The sequence below is a fragment of the Micromys minutus genome, assembly GCF_963924665.1.
Source record: "Micromys minutus genome assembly, chromosome: 16".
In the NCBI taxonomy this organism is placed as follows: domain Eukaryota; kingdom Metazoa; phylum Chordata; class Mammalia; order Rodentia; family Muridae; genus Micromys; species Micromys minutus.
In genome coordinates, this window is record NC_137985.1 from 36,480,101 (window position 1) to 36,497,846 (window position 17,746).

Below are 17,746 nucleotides of genomic sequence, written 5' to 3' on the forward strand. Positions count from 1 at the left end.
GGCCTGAGCAACTAAACCTAACCTCCTCAGAAAGACTTTCTGGTGGTACTGGTGACCATCCAGAGAAAATCGAGAACTCAGACAGGGCCTCCTGTTCTGTCCGCTACTCACTACCCCAGCCACCTCTTTAAAAGGTTTACTTGACACTGAGGGAGCATCCTAGGCTGTAAATATGAAACAGCTCTTACCAGCCTTAGGCCAAAGCATCAAGTATGGATGGCAAAGGGAGACAAATATTCAGCTCTGCAGAAGCACATGCATTTATTGTTACTTCTCTGTTCAAGCTCAGAGAGGCTTTGACCAGAAAACGAAAGAGCCAGGGGATGGGGGAAGTATGCCATTTCTAGATGGTAGCCTGGCCTACCTGGTGTAAATCCAGCCAAGATGCCATACACAATAGTTTCCTGTTCATCAGAACGTATTGAAGGGCAGGTGACTATCAGCAGAGTCCTGTATGCCAAAGACTCTGTATAGATCTGCATGCATTCTTAAGACTGGAAACGGACCTGGTTCTGTTCTCAATGTTGCGTGAGAAAATTAAGATCTATAGGAGTCAGCCACAGGGCAAGCTGGTTATGCCTCTCTATCAAGCCGCCCTATGCAAGACAGGCAGAGCATCGGGGTGACAGAACCATGGACCAGGAGACTCACTGGCATAGCTTTTACACCTGTGGACATTGTGGTGATGCATGGGAAACCTCTCCGCCCTCACTGCCTCGGTTTGCTCACCGATAGACTGGGGATGATGCCGACGACTTAGCGGGGTCTTTAAACATGTTTGTAAAACATTTCTTTCTTGGTGCCTGGAACACAGTCAAATGCCGGCGAATGTTCTGTTATCATACACACGGCGGCTGTGGTGGGGAAATCACGACAGTCACTGATCTTGTCAATTATCCTCTGCCTGAAGACTCTGCTCCACCCGCCCTAGTCACCCAGTCGAGCCAGCTCCTTCTCTGTGGAGGTGGCCCTGGCATACATGCTCTCCATTCATTGTTTTTTTTTTTTTTTTTTCCTTTTTGCTTGACAGAGGATTTGAGATCTGATCTCCTGTAGCCTAGGCTAACCATCACTTTGCTCTTTTGTTGAGGGCAACCTTGAACTTCTGATCTTCCTGCCTCTGGCTCCCAAGGGAACTGAGGCCCAACACTGATGGTAAAGCACCCGTGCACACTTCTGGGCTGAAGATTTGCCCTTTTGCCAGCCATACTTGGTACTTTGGCCTGAGGCTAGGTATCCGCCATTCCCTGTCTGTGGCCTTGGCAGCAGCTTCAGTACTAAGTGGCTAAGCTTTGCGACAGCGGGGTAGTGAGGGGCAGGAAGGAACAGAAGTGACTCTAGTTCCTCCGGTGTTATCCCTCTGATGTTTTTAGGCTGGATAGAAAACTGAGTTCTAGGAAAAACAGAGGCTGTGTTTTATTTCTGAGGAGCCTGAGTCCAGGGCCAGGGTGAGCCCCCATGTCAGCTTATATCTCTATGTAGGACAACAGCCAGAGGTCCATCTGGCTCTGCCTCTTGGGGCAACAGAAATGGCATACCTTGGCAAGCTGAGATCAGCTTCCTTGCTGAAGTCCAAGGGGTGGTTTTCCTGGCTGTCTTAAGGATGGGAGACTCCACTCAATTTTACTGGGCAGAGTCAATATCCTAGCCGTGTCGTGCCGCAGGACACAGAGCCAAACAAGAAACACTTGTCCGTGTTACAAACAGCTTTAGCACTACCTCCAAATGACCCACTGGACATTTGTGTTGACAAACAGCTTGTCTTTAATCACAGGATTTACACCCCAGTTCCATCTTGCATGTAATCACATGTGTATGGGCGAGAGAGTGCATGTGCACACACGTGTGTACATGGGAATGCATGCATGTAATGTGGAGGCCGGTAGTTTACATCGGGTGTCTCCCTTAGTCACAATCTTTTGAGACAGGCTCTCTCACGGAACCCAGTGTTTAACAACTGGCTTGGTTACTAGGCCAGAAGGCTCTGCCTCTGTGTCAGGGTACACATGAGAGTGACACCACCCAGATTTTTTCACGGGTGCTGAGGAATCTGAACTCAGGTCCTTGTACTTATTCAGTCGGCTGCTCTGCCCAGCTCCATATTGCTGGTCCTTTTTGCACTCAGCATATACCTTACCCAGGGATGCTGCTTTCTGTGTTTCTATTTTAATTCTTCTTTGTTGGTGGCAAACATCACACAAGCCAAACAGATGCTTCGCCACCGAACTACAGTCTCAGCCTCATTTTTTTTTTTAATTAAATTTTTATTTCTGAGACAGGATCTTGTTCTGTAGCCTGAGCTGACTTTGAGTGCCCCAACTAAGCTTGCCTCGAACTGGAGATGACCCCCACAATCCAGCCTCCTGAGAGCTTAGATCACAAGTGAGCACACAATGCCCAGTTCCATGTTTATGGGGACATTTTTGTTTTCCTTAAGCTTTACCAGATCTTAACGCTTTTTGGAAACCATGGCTTTTGGACTGCCAATGGATGGAACCAAACCCTGTCGGCATTTGTTCCTACCAGGGCCAGAGAGGCATAGGCACACTACCAACTCCTTAATCCTTTGAGGAGTGTGCAGGGAGGTGCTTGCTGACAGCAAATTGTTCTCATTGTAAATTTCTCAGCTTCCTCTTTTTTAGTAAAATTAGAAAACTTTATTTTATTATTTTTTTAATACAAGGTCTCACTCTGCTGCTCTGGCTGTTCTGGAGCTTACCAAGTAGACCAGGCTGACCTTTAACTCAAGAGATTCACCTGCCTCTGCCTCCCCAGTGCTGGGATTACGGAGATAAGCCATGTCTGGAAATTTTGAAAATTTTTATCAATTTCATTTTAAGATTTTTTAAATTTTTTCTTTTTTAAAATTTATTTTTATGTTTATTTGCTCATTCATTCACTCATTCATTCCAGACATGGTTTCTTTGTTAGCCCTGGCTGTCCTGGAACTCAATCTTTAGACTAGGCTGGCCTTAAACTCAGAGATCTATCTGTTGCCCCTCCCACACACCCCCAGTGCTAAGATTAAAGGTGTGTACCACCACCTGGGCATTTTAAGATTTTAAGGGAGCTTTTTCGAATCCTGTCATGGTAAGGAAGTGATTTAGAAAGGAGTGTGCGAGAGGGTGTGAGGCTTGGCTCCTTTGGGCATCTTCTCTTCAGACCTGCCTCTGGACTAAGACAGAAGTTTCTAGTTCTTCCTCTATCAAAGTCTTTGTGTCTAGTGTGCATGTATAATTCTAGGGTCTTAGGAAAACTTACCATGGCCACCCACCAAAGCCCTGTTTCTAATATAGCCCTGCCAGGCTCTCCTATTCCCAAGTGATTTCCTGCCTTGGAGTGGGGAGGAATGCTGTACTGGTTCCCTGAATCCAACTCTGCACCACAGAGATGTCAAATTGTGGTTTCATGGTTCTCCTCCTCCTGCCTTTTATTCCCAGTGCTGGGAACTGAACTCAGAACCTCGTGCACACTTAGCGAGTCCTCTGTCACTCAGGTACAGCCCAGACTCCCTTTGTCCTTTCTCCTGTTTTTTTGAGACAGGATCTTGCTAAGCTGATCAGGCTAGTGTTTTACTCTCTCTGTAGCCCAGGGAGGCTTTACACGTACCATCCTTTTACCTTGGTCTCTTGAGTTAGCTGGACTACAGACCTGGTTACTTCTTTCTGTTATCCAGAACCTCCATCTTGGAGAATTCATCTTCTACCCAGAAGAACGGTTTTGGAATACCTTAGCATCCCCTGTCTTGAGCCAGTCTCTTGACTGCTCCTACCCCACTTTGGTCTGCACTCTATCTGTCCTTGGATGAACCCCTCCCCACCCATCACTTCATGTAGCCTGAATCAGGGTCGCCTTGGTCCTGACCCATCGCCCTGTGTGGAGTACTACACTTTCCTGCCTCCTTAGACCCTGTCTTCCCTCCTCCAGCTGCCACTGGATGAACTGACTCTGCCCTCTTGTTCTTTGATGGCAGTTCCACAAAAGCTCAGACCCTGAGCCAGAAACCTCAGAGGCACATTTACTTATCCCTCTCTTTTTATGATCTACAACTAACCTGTTCCCCCGATCTCTCGCCAACCTGGGTCTCCTCACGTCCAATAATGCACTCATCACAGAAAATGCAATGGTCTATGCATTCAGGTGATTGTGTAAGGAGCACACACCCATGTTCACCTTTGATCTTCACAACCACCCCGCACAACTGATATTATTATCTTCCGAATCTTATAATTGAGACCAAGCCACACGGAGATAGAAGAACATGCCCAGGGTCACAGTCACATAGCACAGACCCAGGACTGGAGTCCAGGTAAAGTGGCCCTGAGGACACACTTAGCATCTTTGTTCCCATCCCTGGCTTACCCACCTGTGTTCATTACAACACCATCCCAGTCGGCTTTTCCTACGGCAGTTCCCCATCCGCCTTTCCCTCCTCACCCCGAGCCCAGTCAGTGTTGTGCCCTTGACTGATATTAGTTACATTGGAAATGCCTCATGAACGCCTGCTTCCTATGGGAGAAGCTCTGAGCTGCATGGTCAGACACTCAGAGACCTTCCTAATTTGGCCCAACCCACAGCTCTGGCTCCATGTTCTGCCAACTCATCCCCTGATCCTCTCCAGTTCCTGCCAAATGGAGCCCTCTCTCTGCATGGAGTTTCTGTTCACACTGTCTTCTGTGCTTGGGACACTCTCCACACTTCCTGCCAGCCGGAGTCCCACTTCCAGGACCGTTTTTTTACAGAGAGGTTTCCAGGCAGTATCACAGAGCTCAGTACCCTCAATCCTTACAGAAGCCTCCGCTCAGACTGTAATTTCTCTTCTTACAGAGGGACACCCTCTGTCTCACATATAAGAACAACCAATATCAAGAAAATCTGCAGAGGGTCCCAGATATCACTGGGAGGGGGGGTTCTGTCTTTGCTCCAACATTACAAAGGATTCTTTTTGCTGCAAAGCCCAAGATTAAAAAAAATCTAGAGAGGCCTTCTGGGGACCATTTTCTCTTGCATTCTACAGCTTGACTCAACTTCGTTTCTTTAGTAAGAAGTAATGACAGCTGCGGTGGTACACTTGGAAGTCAGAGGCAAGAGGGTCAAAACTTCAGGATCATCATGGGCTACATATTGGCTATGGGTGAGCTTGACAACAGCCCTAGCCACTTTCTCAACAAGCAGAGGAACAAAAGGTGGAAGCCTGACTCCAACCCATTAGTCAGAATGTAGTGGGTGGTAAGTCAGAGAAAAATGGCAGTTCCTTAGCACACAGACTACAAGAGTCTTGGAGACAATCACCTCTTCATTTATTTATGAAGAAACCGAGACCCAGAGGGAAGAGACATGTCAAAGGCAAGCAACCAGCAAAAGGCAGGCAACACTAGAGGCCAGGGCTTGCCTCCATCTGGGCATCTGGCCTCTGCCCTCTGCCTTTCAACCCCACTGGACCGGCCCTGGGACAAAGGTAGGCACCTCTTCTAAAGATCAGTGGCTCAGCGTGCCCATGCTTTGTGCACAGTGGGTGAGCCAACAGCCCTGGTTCACTCAACTTCAGGACTACAGTCCTTCCAGCCCCAGACTGCAACTCTTAGCTGGGCCAGCTAGCTTAGGGCTTGGCACAGGGGCTCCAAGGGTAGCATGCTCTTTTTGCTCTGGGGAGTCCAGCACCACCTTGTTTGTGTCTGAGCACAACCACGCTTTCCTCCTGTGCTCTCCCCACTCCCTCTGCCTCCCATTTAGTCATAATGAGGTCATAGTCTCTGCTCCCAAGCCTCTCCCCAAGGATGGTGTGTTTAGATGGAGAGATGCAGAGGAGGATTTGACAAAGGAACCAGGGGAAAATAAGCTCTAGAGTCAGAGGTATGTTTTCAAACCTTGCTCCAGCCAGTTGACCAATTGGATGACCTTTGTCAACTTGCTTAATCTCTCTGATCCTTGACTGAAAAGGGGCGGGGCTGCCTGGAAGGCAGTTTCCTCACCCATAGAGTCTGGGTAGCAACACATAATTATCTCCTGGGCCGTGGTAAAAATGGGTGAGATAGAGAGCCTGCAGCATTGGTGGGCAGTGACTGTGAGTTGTCTTCCCTTGATGTGAAGGACAGAGGAATCAGACATAGCTGCCTGGCAGGGGTCTATACCCCCCACTCCATCCAGTTGAGGTAGGATGAAGGTCCCAGCTTGTGGATTTTGAGATCTGATGGCCTTGGAGAAACAGGTTCAGAAGAGAAACCTTCCAGAAGTGAATAAGCCCATGAACAAAGCCCTGAGGATGTGTGCAGCCTGCAGACTCCCCTCAAGCCCCTCCCCAGAAGAAAGGTCTGTCCCATTTGTTCCTGCCAGTGCTGAGAAACCAGAGGCCAATCAGTGGCAAGACCACTGGGTATGGAAAGGACTAAGACCTCCATGTGGACACCTGGGCTGTCCAGCACGAGCTACATCAAATAGGAGACTAAACACACTGTCTGGCGGCTGGCACGGCCTCCTCTTGATGTGAGTTCACCTCCTGAACAACCTAGTAAAGCCTGAAGGTAGTGAGTAGTGAGAAGTGGGCCTAGCCTTAGGGTCCTGAGGCCTCAACTTTCAGTACTCCTTCAGAGTTACAAAATCTTTGGATGTCTGTCTTTCTACAATCTAGTTTTCCTGGTTGAATTCCCAATCCCTCCTTTTTTTGGTTTTTTTGTTTTGTTTTGTTTTGAAGAGAGAGTTGAGAAAGGGTCTAACTCTGCACCCCACCCCAGGTTGGGCTCAAATTCATGGTAATCCTCCTGCCTTCCACAGCACTGACTGTACCAAATGGGGAGGGACTCCCAGGTCTGCCTGGCTGGAATTTTCTCTGATAAGAATCGGTCTCCCATCTAACGACATTGTGCAAGAAGCTGATTCTGTAGCTCCTCTCTAGTTATTGCAGAATTTATTATACCGTGTAGACTAGGAGTCCCTCCTCATAGCTAACCCAGATTCTCTCTTCAATGGGGCCTGTGGCCCCTGGGCTCCAGGACAGACAGAGAGCAGTTGGTTTAAATTTGTTGGCAAAATTCTCAGGCTTCTTAATGAACAAAACTGGATCACTTGTCTGAGCAGTTTGGTTTAGGACTCTAGATTATCTTTTATTCAACTATAAAAGATGCTTCTAGAATGAACAGCCTTTTTAGGAAGTGTTGGGAGTAACTTTTGATTCCTTTTTAAGATAAGAGAACCCAAGAATACATGCAATTAGTGTAGTGGATGTTTGACCCCATTCTTTCCCAGATATCCAGCCAGGCCTGGACTGGGAGTGTGAGTACAGTGATCATCTGAGACCCTACACACAGACTATCCAACACACACACACACACACACACACACACACACACCATACTACCCAACACTATCCAACACATACACAAACAAAACACACACACCTAATACTACCCAACACTGTCCAACACACATAGACACACACACCCCAATACTACCCAACACTATCCAACACACACACACACACACACACACACATATATACATACATATACACACATATATATACACACACAAACCTAATACTACCTAACACTATCCAACACACATACACACACACACACACACACACACACACACACCCCAAACTTAACCAGCTAAAGACTGGCAGAAACAGGAGCAGAGAAGACACCAGGAACATCCTGGCCTTATGTCTACCCCTTAGCTCTACTCCCTCCCCAGGGTCACATCATTGTCATCAGCCCAGCCTTCTCCCCATCACACTCTGCCTTACCTCCAACTTCTCAGGCTCCCTTCATCTGCTTGTCCCTGAGAGGGACATGCCATTTTAACCTTTTCTCTAGCCATTCCCACTGACTTCTCTGCTATCTTAGAACTCCATCTGGCTCTGTGCAAAACCCCTCCAGACTAAGTCTAACTTCATTCACTTTGGGTGACTTCCAAAGCCCTAAGCTAGTGCCTCCGTTTCTCAAGCCTGGTTACACACTCCCTTTCTGAGACAGGATTAAGAATGCCATGTACCAAAGGATGACCTGGAATTTCTGATCTTCATTTGTAGCACCATGCACAGTCCCCACGTTGTTATGGAGAAAGTCCCTCCCTGCTAGGCAAGCACTCCACTCCCTGAGCTGCTTCCCCAGCCCCCAGTGCTCCTGTCTGAATGATTCTTCTTCCCATACTGTGGCCTCGATCACCTTGTTTTTGATCAAGAGTTTCTCATGGAAGAACAGCCACTCTGTAACCCTTGGGGCTCCATAAATTCCTCTCCATCATCAGACAGTCACGCCATAAATTCAGTGAGGCTCGGTCAATACCTAGAGAGCTGAAGCTCTGCAGGTAGCTATGCCAATGGCAGACGGATGTGAGCATGGTGCTCTAAAGGGAGAGCCCAGCTCTGGAGTATGATAGTGTCTGGGAGGACAGAGTCAGGGGTCTTTTGTCCTGAAAGCTAGGGGATAAAGGAGAATCACCAACAAGTGTTTATATTTGTCTGACATACCCCAGAACTTATAGGATAAATGTCTTCCCGCCAAAGTTCTTACCTGTCTGTTGAAATCTAGGCCATTTCGATCATTTCCTGGAAAGAGATAAGAGATGCATACTTATCAATCCCGTGTAATCAGAACTGGTGGGAAAAGGATGCTTGGGAGGAAGCCAACTTTGCCTATAGCCAGAATCTCATTGTTCGTCCCATTTTCTGGAAACATAAGGAGAAAGTCTCCTCCAGAGGAAAGAGCAGCCAAGGAAAGAGTCACCTTGGAGGGTAGGCTGGCTTGCCCAAGGTCACATAAGGAGACCCAGAGCCCCTGCTTTATCATATAAAGCCTCTGTGCACTGGTGTTTTATCTTTCACAGATCAGTAAGATGGAGCAGGTCAGAGAAACCAAAGGGACCATCCGACTTCCTTCCGGCCCTGCCATTTAGACATTATGATGCCTAAGTCTGATATGTATGGCTGTCCCTTCAGCACCCACTCCTCCCCCCCCCCCCCCCGTAATTCTTGTTTTGTTGATCCTGTTTCTTTTCTGTGGCTGGGTGTGGTGGTACATGCCTTTAATCCCAGCATTCAAGGGCCTCCCCTTCCCCCCAACCCCACTACTGCCACCAACACCAGCATCAAAAACAGTGGTCAAATATGGTCCTGGATGCTCTCTTTCCTAAGGATCACTTTGAAGTCCTGACCCTCTTACCACCCATCTCCTAGATGCTGGGATTACAGCTGTGTGCCACCACACCCAGCCTTTTTCTTTCTTGGCAAATATTACACTGAAAAAGTAAATATGTGCCTGACAGGAAAGGTGCTAGGTGCAAAGAAGTCTCAAATGACAGAAACACTGCTCTGTAGAGACATAACCAATCGTTAATATTTGGGGGTATTTTGTACCGCCCCCTCTTTTGAAGCAGGGTCTCAAGTAGCTTAGGCTGGCCTTGAACTTTCGATGTTGCTGAGAGTGACACTGACTTCTGATCCTCCTGCCTCTGCTTCCTAGGTGCTGGGATTGCAGGTGTGCGCCACCGTGCTGTGTTTCTAACTGTCTGTGACTGGAACCCAAAGCCTGCTAAACAATCATCCTACCAACTGAGTATACCTCCTGCTCACTTACAGCCTTTTCATTCTAGTTCGACTTTGTAGACGTTTATCATCTGTCCAGACTCTTATCCTTTTCCCAGGAAGTATCGTAAATATGCTTTTGTATGCTTTTTGAGCTATGCCTACTTCTCTATTTGTAAACTTCATTTTAATCGCCAAATAATATTTTATTACATAGACATACCATAATTTGCTTAAACACATACTTATTGTTAGATAACTGAAGAAGAAAAACAACTTCTGCAGGCTGTCCTCTGAGGGTGTGGAAAGATGGCTCTGGTGTTCAAAACACTTGTTGCTTGCTCCTCTGGAGGGCCCGAGTTCAGTTCCCAACACCCACATAGGGCAACTTACAGCAAGCCTATCTATCATTCCTAACCAGAGGATCAGACACCCATTTCCGGCCAATCTCAGCCACACACACATATGTACACACATACATATACGTACATTCATACACACATACATATGTACACTCACACACACATATGCACACGCAAAAATAAATCTTAAAAAAAAACATATCATCTCCTGACCCTCAAAGTGCCCAGCGTGGCATTTGCACATACCCCACAAATAAATAAATAAATATAATAAAACCTTATTAAAAACAATGTTTGTGACTGGAGAGATGGCTCAGAGGATAAGAGCACTGACTACTCCTGCAGAGGTCCTGAGTTCAAATCCCAGCAACCACATGGTGGCTCATGATGCCCTCTTCAGCTATGTCTGAAGAGAGCTACAGTATGTTCATATACTGTATACTGATAAATAAATTTTTAAAAAGAAAGCACTGTTCACTTATAACCTGGCACTAGATTAGAATATAATAGAATCTTAATGTACCGACTGAATGAAAGACTAAGTTCATGGGTGAGTTAACTCAGAACTTTGGTCTAGCTTAGCACAGCATCTAACTCTTTTGCCTCCTTTCTGCAGGCTTTTGTGTTTTGCCTTCTGGGTTTTCTCCCTCTCTCCTGGGCACCCTGAGTTCTGTTCACACAGGACCTTCAGACAGGTCCACATGTTACCAAGGCCCCCTCAACACTTCACAGTCTTGGTCCCTCTCCTCTCTTAGGAACACAGAATCCTCCTCACTGATGGCTGGGACACACACTATTTTCTGTAAATTTCTTAAGAAGTTAAGACAAATAAGAAGCTTGAGAAATGCCTGAGACATGCCTGGGTGGGACCTAAGTGACTTCCCCAGCACCTTAACTTACAATCCCCTCAGCCTAGAGGGCAGCACCTTCCTGCACATTTTTAGCCATCTCTAAGGGTACCTAGGCTAGCAGGAGAGAGTAGAGAATGACTCTGGCCCTAGGGCTCAGGGAGGGAGGAGGGAAGTAAGGAAGCCTGTGGTGGAAGATATGCTGCCAGTAGCTAGGACCACACATAAACTCAGAAGGGGAATTAAAATCAGAAGGGCCACATGCTAACCACTGTGCTTGTACGTATAAACTAAAAGGGAAAATTCTTTTATTTTCAAAAAAATCGTTTAGTCACATTTTGAAGTTGGCCTAAAGAGATTTTGGCTTTAGATTTGGCAAAAGAGAGGGCTAGAGAGATGGCTCAGTATTTGTTACTTTTGTAGAGGACCAGGGTTCTATCTCCATCACCCACAAGGTCACTTACAACCATCCTTAACCCCTAGGCCAGAGGTTTTCAATTTGTGGATCTCCACCCCTTTAGGGGTCAAATGATCCTTTCACAGGGGCCGCCTACGGCCATTGGAAAACACAGGTATTTATATTATAACTCATGACAGTAGCAAAATTATAGTTATAACAAGCAACAAAATAAATTTATGGCTGGGGATCACCATCACATGGGAAACTGTATGATAGAGTTGCCGCATGAGGAAGGTTGAGAACCACTGCCCTAGGCATTCATGTGGTATACATTTGCAAAATATAGGCCAGGAGGAGGAGGAAGAGAAGGAGGAAGATGAGGAAGAAGAAGAGAGGGATGATGATTTGGCAGAAGAGAACCTATGAGGTTGCTCATTAGGTAAAGATACCTGCTGCCAAGCCTGGTGACCAGAGATCGCCACACATACACACATAAATAAGAATTCAGCAAAAAAAAAAAAAAAAAAAAAAAAAAAAAAAAAACACTAATCCAACTAATATTTACTGAACATGGCACAGGTGCCAGGCACTAGTCTGGTCATAGACTATTGATGAAGAGGCCTTATGCAGAGATTTCGGTCTAGTTCCCCAGATCTCCAGGATTGAGTGCACAGCTAATCCGGAGGTTTGGGGCTGGACAGGGTCTCTCCAGACACAGGGTTCCTGGCCCCGGATGCTCCAGGATAGAAGTAGATAAAGCTAAACCTGTAGGTGCTTAGTAAGGGCTCAGCTGCTCAGGATATTAGTTTGGTCACTGTTCTTATTCTGATTCCCCTACAAAGCAGGGAAGCATGTGCTTGGGAGACAGGGCTTCCTGCTTGGCTTCCGGTCTGGGAGAAGGTGCTGGGAACATATGGAGATCTAGGTTGAAACAAGACACCGTGGCTCAACAGAGGACACACTGAACAGCCATCATATCCTTCACTTGCTCCTACACAGGAGCGCACACACACACACACACACACACACACACACACCACATTCATACACAGCTCCCTTTTGTGTCTTTTGTAGAAAAACAGCACAAGGCACATGCAGCCAGGAACATTCCTTTTAAAGTCTACACAGAAGTCTAATATCAAAAAAAAAAAAAAAAAAAAAAAGCCCCTTCCCAAGGTCACATGGCTGTAGGAAAAAACCATAAGAACAAGAGTTTGAATTTCTATGTAATAAAATTAAATTCTTGTCCCAGTAGATCAACCGAGAGACATGTGTCTGATAAAACGGAAGTGGCCATTAGACTTTAATATGCAGCTTAGGCAAGTAAACTGGACAGATGTTGATTGACTCTGGAAGAGATTCAAACGGAAGACAATGCAAGAAAGTAGGCGACGGCATTGGCGTTAGGAAACGTTTGGTAGGCTCTAATAGAAAGCCAAAACAAACATGGCAAATGGTAGATGGGAGACAGTGCATGCGTTTCAACAGTTTAAAATGTTAATGACATAAATCAAAGATAGGGAGGCTGAACTACATAGTTAGAAATGGCCTAATGTTTCGCACCTCCCTCCCTCCCTCCCTCCCTCCCTCCCTCTCTCTCTCTCTCTCTCTCTCTCTCTCTCTCTCTCTCTCTCTCTCTCTCTCCAGGACTGGGGGAAATGGCTCTGTGAGTAAAAGCACTTGCCTATAAGCTTGACAACTGGAGTTCAATCCCCTAACCCTAAGAAGCCAGATGTGGTGGTGGCAAGCATCTGCTAGCCCAGCATTCCCAGATGAGAAGAAGAGACAGAGAATTGGTGGGAAGCTTGGGGGCCAGCAAGCCCAGAAGTACAGCGGCAGAAAAATAGACTCTGCCTGAACAAGTGAGAATCTATTCCAGAAAACTTGACGTGGGATGTGAGCCTCCCTCCCCTAACCCACCCATCCCCACCCATAATCAATAAGTCAGTTGTTTTTAAAATTAATAAACCAAGGGCTTTGTTCTCATTAGAAGTTTTCACAAACAAGCTAGAAATCTGCTTTTGTATTTGTAGTGGCTAGCCGGTGAAAGCTGTGGAACGGCACAGGTGTACCCCATGTTTACAACAGCTTCGACAATGCAAACCCTAATAAAGGCTTTTGTCGACAATGCTGATCGCCAGTGTCAAACTGGAACCAAGAACAGCACTAATCCCAGCTGATACACCTGGCAATTAAAAACCCAAATGGCATCTTTTAAGACACTTGACCATCAAAAAACTGCATTGAGAATCAAAAATGAGGGATTGGTTTTGTTAAGTGTGGTAATGATAATTGTGATTAAAAAGGGAAATGCCTTTATGTTTTGGTGATGCATACACCCACACGTCGAGTTCTGAAGTCTATAATTTACAAGAAAATATCCCGGCCACAAGAGAGGCAGACATTTGAGTACAGCTGAGAGTGAGAGATGATTATTTTGGGGGGGATGTTGGTTGCATTAGCCTCTACTTTTTGTGTTGTTGTAAGGGTACATAATAAAAATAATCTTTTACAAAAGTAAATACAACTAAACCAAACAAGGCAGAAACAAGAGACTAAAGCAACTACAGTAGAATTGCTGGCTAGTCCCTCCCACCGAGTGACAGACCCATCTTCCTCTCCCCGATATCTTGGCTAAAAATTCTCTTGATGTGTCCATCTGGGGTATGGGTGGTAATTCGACTCTAATCAAGGGGCTTTTAAAAACTATACCTGCTACAGACGGGGCATCTCTGGTAACAGAGGTCAAATACCAATATCTTTAGAACACAGAATCTAACCTCAAACATAGGAATAAAAAGTGTATATATCAGGCCACCTTCAAATTTGTGAAAATCCTCCTGCCTCTGCCCCCAAATGCTGGTATTACAAGTGTGTGTCACCAAGCCTTGCTCAGAGCTGTATGATGAGCCACTGTTCCCATTTCTAACAATTGGGGGCTTTAGGCTAAGGATTAAACTGAAATACACCTCATTGGTTAACCCTTTGGGCTATTTCCCTATAGCTAGTACTTTGCTTGCTAACATTTGTAAAATTGGGCTCAGGAAGCCAGGTGCAGTGGCGCATGCCTTTAATGCCAGCACTCAGGAGGCAGGCAGACCTTTGAGTGCAAGGTCAGCACGGTCTGTGAACAAGTTCCAGGATAGCCAGAGGAGGAAGGTTAGGGAGACGACTGTGGGCCACACAAACCACACGAGCCTGACAGCCCGAGTTCAGTCCCCAGGACACGCATGGTGGAAGGAGAGAACTGATTCTGGCAAGTTGTCCTCTGACCTCCGAAAGTGGTCATAATAAAATAAACATAATGTGGTCAAAATAAACATAATGTAAAAACCTTTTAAAAAAAAAAAAACAGTGATTTTTTTTAAAAAAACAAAGTACAAAAAATTTTTAAATTAAAATAATAATAATAAAATACAAATGATCCAGGTATGGTGGTAAAGGCCTGAAGTTCCAGCACTGGAGGGGTGGAGCCATGAGAACCAGGAATTAAAGGTTATCCTCAGCTATGAAGCAACTCTCACACCAGCTTAGGCTACATGAGACTATTTCATACACCAGAGACAGACAGACAGAAATGACATCATTCTTAAACAATATTTTTCTTGTCCACATGACTGAAATTTTTTAAAAGTAAAAGTTGGGATCGATGAGGGGAAATGTGAGAGTTGCTATGTTGTGTTCAGCAAATGGTGACACTGGCTGTCTTTCCGACCCTTCCCAAAGTCTGCTGTGGGAGTGAAGCGAGCTTAGCAGAATTCATTCAAACAGAGAGTGAGCGGCGTGGGGTGGGGGGAACTCTAGGGCTTCTGTCTTGGGGGTGGCGGTGAAGGGAAGAACGTTCTGCTGGAATTGCCCACCCTCGGAGCCTGCAGTCACTGTGGGCCTAGGAACACTCAAGCAGATGCTGCTGATTTATCAAATGATCTAGAAAATTCTCCAAAGTGCCAGGATTCGGTGAAGTTAATTAAAAGATATCAAGGCCGCTTCTCCCTTCTGCCTGCTCCCCCTCCCAGTGAGTCTCTTTTCAGATGGCAAGGCTTGCCTGCCTCAGGGGAGGAATGACAGGGGCAGGGCAGAGAGGGCTCCTAAATCTTGTTCTGTCTCCTGTTTGTGACCTTAGTGATGACTCGAAGACATCTACGCTAAACTGGAAGGGCCACCTTCTGGGGTCTCTGCAAGCTTCTTTTAGCTTTCATGGGTCTTGATGAATCTCTGGGCCAGAAGGTCTCCTTGGAGAGAAAACAAGGGGCGAGGTAAACTCCTTGGAACCTTGGCTCTTGGGCCTGCCAGGATCCCAAGAGATTACCCAAGTAGATTTTCAGCTTTTGGGAAGATGATGACGTTGGTCATCTAGTTCACTTCCCAAATGGAGAAGCTGAGTCTCAAGCATCCCCAAAGCCATTCTCCCAACTCTGAAGTTCCCAGATACATTTAGACATGACTGTGTGTTGGTTGTAGATGAATTTACAGCCCAGGCTGCTCAGGAGACAGTCTAGTCTCTCAACCAAAGTCTGCTGTGCTGACCGGTGGCTCACTGCATTGACTGATGGGTCTTAAACTGTTGGTGTGTGTTGAGAATGATTCCCCAAGCTCTAGGTCTCCAACACGAACGTGGGACAGCTTCCCACACTAGCACAGTTCCATTGTCAACAGCACAAACTCATAGAATTGTAGGCGCATTCATCCAAGGCTCAGCTCAGCTTCCCAGCTCTAGCATCACCTTGGTCCTACCTGCTACCCAAGACCTCATCTCTCTGCCAAGAAGCTCTCAACAGAGTGAGAGGGCAGAGGCCACAGGTGAAAGTACTGGAGTTGAATAAGATGCCAGCATCCTAGCGTATAGGCTGTAAGTGATCTAAACAGAGCAAAAGGCATATTAAATCTTGAGTCCCAGGATCCTAGGTAGACTCCTCTTAGGCCAGGATGGTCATAATACCCAACAGATGAGAAGAAACCAAAGGGTCAGAATGCAGGAGGTTGGAGTCCCAGGGCAGTTCCTGCTTTCAGCCCTCTTCCCCTTAGCATCTGATGAACACTAGACCAGCAAGTGAACTCTGATACCTACCTAGGCCTCCCCAGCACCAGGAACTGGGCCCTGAAGAAGGCCTGCTCTCCCACCCCTGAACCAAGAGCGCTGACACCCAGACTGATGGGCCTCCTGTTTTGCATGGCTTTGGCAGCAATGGGATGTGATTTTGCCTGGGGAACAATTCTCTGGGTGAGGGAGGTGGAAGCCCGAACTAAGAACTGTTCCAGCAGGATTTTTCACTTCTACCTGGTAAACAAGGCAAGGAGCACTCAGCAATGTGACTGGGCCTCTCCCATTTCTGGATGGTTCTCAGCAGCTCTACTCCCCAGTATAACCCAGTGGGACTTCCTGAGACACTTTGACAACTTGCTGGTACTTTTAAAGCTAGCAATTATGAAGGTAGGCTCTTGGAAAGTTATCCTGAGACACACAAAAATATATAAAAAAAAAATGATGGTGATGGTGTGATGATAACGATGAAGATTCCATTAATAAACTGGGAATTATGGCGCACTTTTCAAGGTTCTGTCCCAGGAACACGTGAATGGGTGGTAGGGTTATTTTCAAGACCGCTTTAGACTGGATTTACTGCAAATGTTCATCATCCTAGCCTTCAATCTCCCTTCGATATGAAGATGAGAAGTTCCTAGAGGCTGAAGAGATGGCTCAATACTTTAAGAGCACAACTCAGTCCTGGAGTTTAGTTCTCAGGACCACATCAGGTAGCTCACAACTACCTGTGACCAGGGACGATCTGACAGCCTTCAGCCTCTGAAGCATACACACACACACACACACACACACACACACACACACACACACATACACACACACACACACACACACACACACACAGAGAGAGCCACATTCCTGCCACCTATTTCAGGAAAAAAAAAAGATGTCTAGAAAGAACCTGAGGACACCTTTGAAGCTGCTTACTAAGCAGGACCCAGGAGGGCCCGAGATAAACTGAGACCACTGTCCCACTGTCTTAGGAGTTAGGAGGGATGAGGTTTCATTTCCCACTAGCTGAGTATTCCTGGTCTAGTCAGGGCACAGATGGTGGTGAAACACTCTACACACGCCCGTAACCATGGCTACTGTGCCAGGGAAGACCTCACTAACGATTCTAACCCCCATCCTTACCCCTAAAGGCAATGGCGTACAACAACACTGATGGTCAGAACCCACACTTCTAAAAGGAGCTACTCGTTACTTAAGGACTAGATGACCTTTCGAGTTCCCTCCAGAATCTCAGTGTGTGGACTCATAATGTAAAACACCATTTCTCTAGTCCAGGGACATGAGGAGTTAAATTCATAGACTTCAATAGACATACCCCACTGAGCTATCTGATGTGTTTTCAAGGTTTGAGTGTTCAGAAGGTCAACCCTGAAGCCTGCAGGACAAGCATTGTGATGCAAACCTAATAATGTCTTAACACATGGAAGGTGGAGACTAGAGGATCAGATGTTCGAGGCCAGCCTTTACTACACAGAGAGTTCAAGGCCAGCCTGGATTTTGTAAGATCCTATCACAAAAAGAAAAATTCAAACCTGAAGTCTACTCTGCAGTTCCCTT

General features: G+C 46.3%; 1 protein-coding gene across 2 annotated transcripts in view; it reads right to left on the minus strand.

The window, feature by feature from the left end:
- POU2F3 (POU class 2 homeobox 3) overlaps positions 1 to 17,746 on the minus strand; it is a gene marked incomplete at both ends in the record, with an annotated part of 78,428 nt that overhangs the window by 42,177 nt on the left and 18,505 nt on the right. For both annotated transcript variants that reach the window (XM_080929839.1, XM_080929838.1), the window contains one exon: positions 8,514 to 8,548. In XM_080929839.1, coding sequence (XP_080785965.1) covers positions 8,514 to 8,548 — 35 coding nt within the window. The remainder of the gene's footprint in view (positions 1 to 8,513; positions 8,549 to 17,746) is intronic.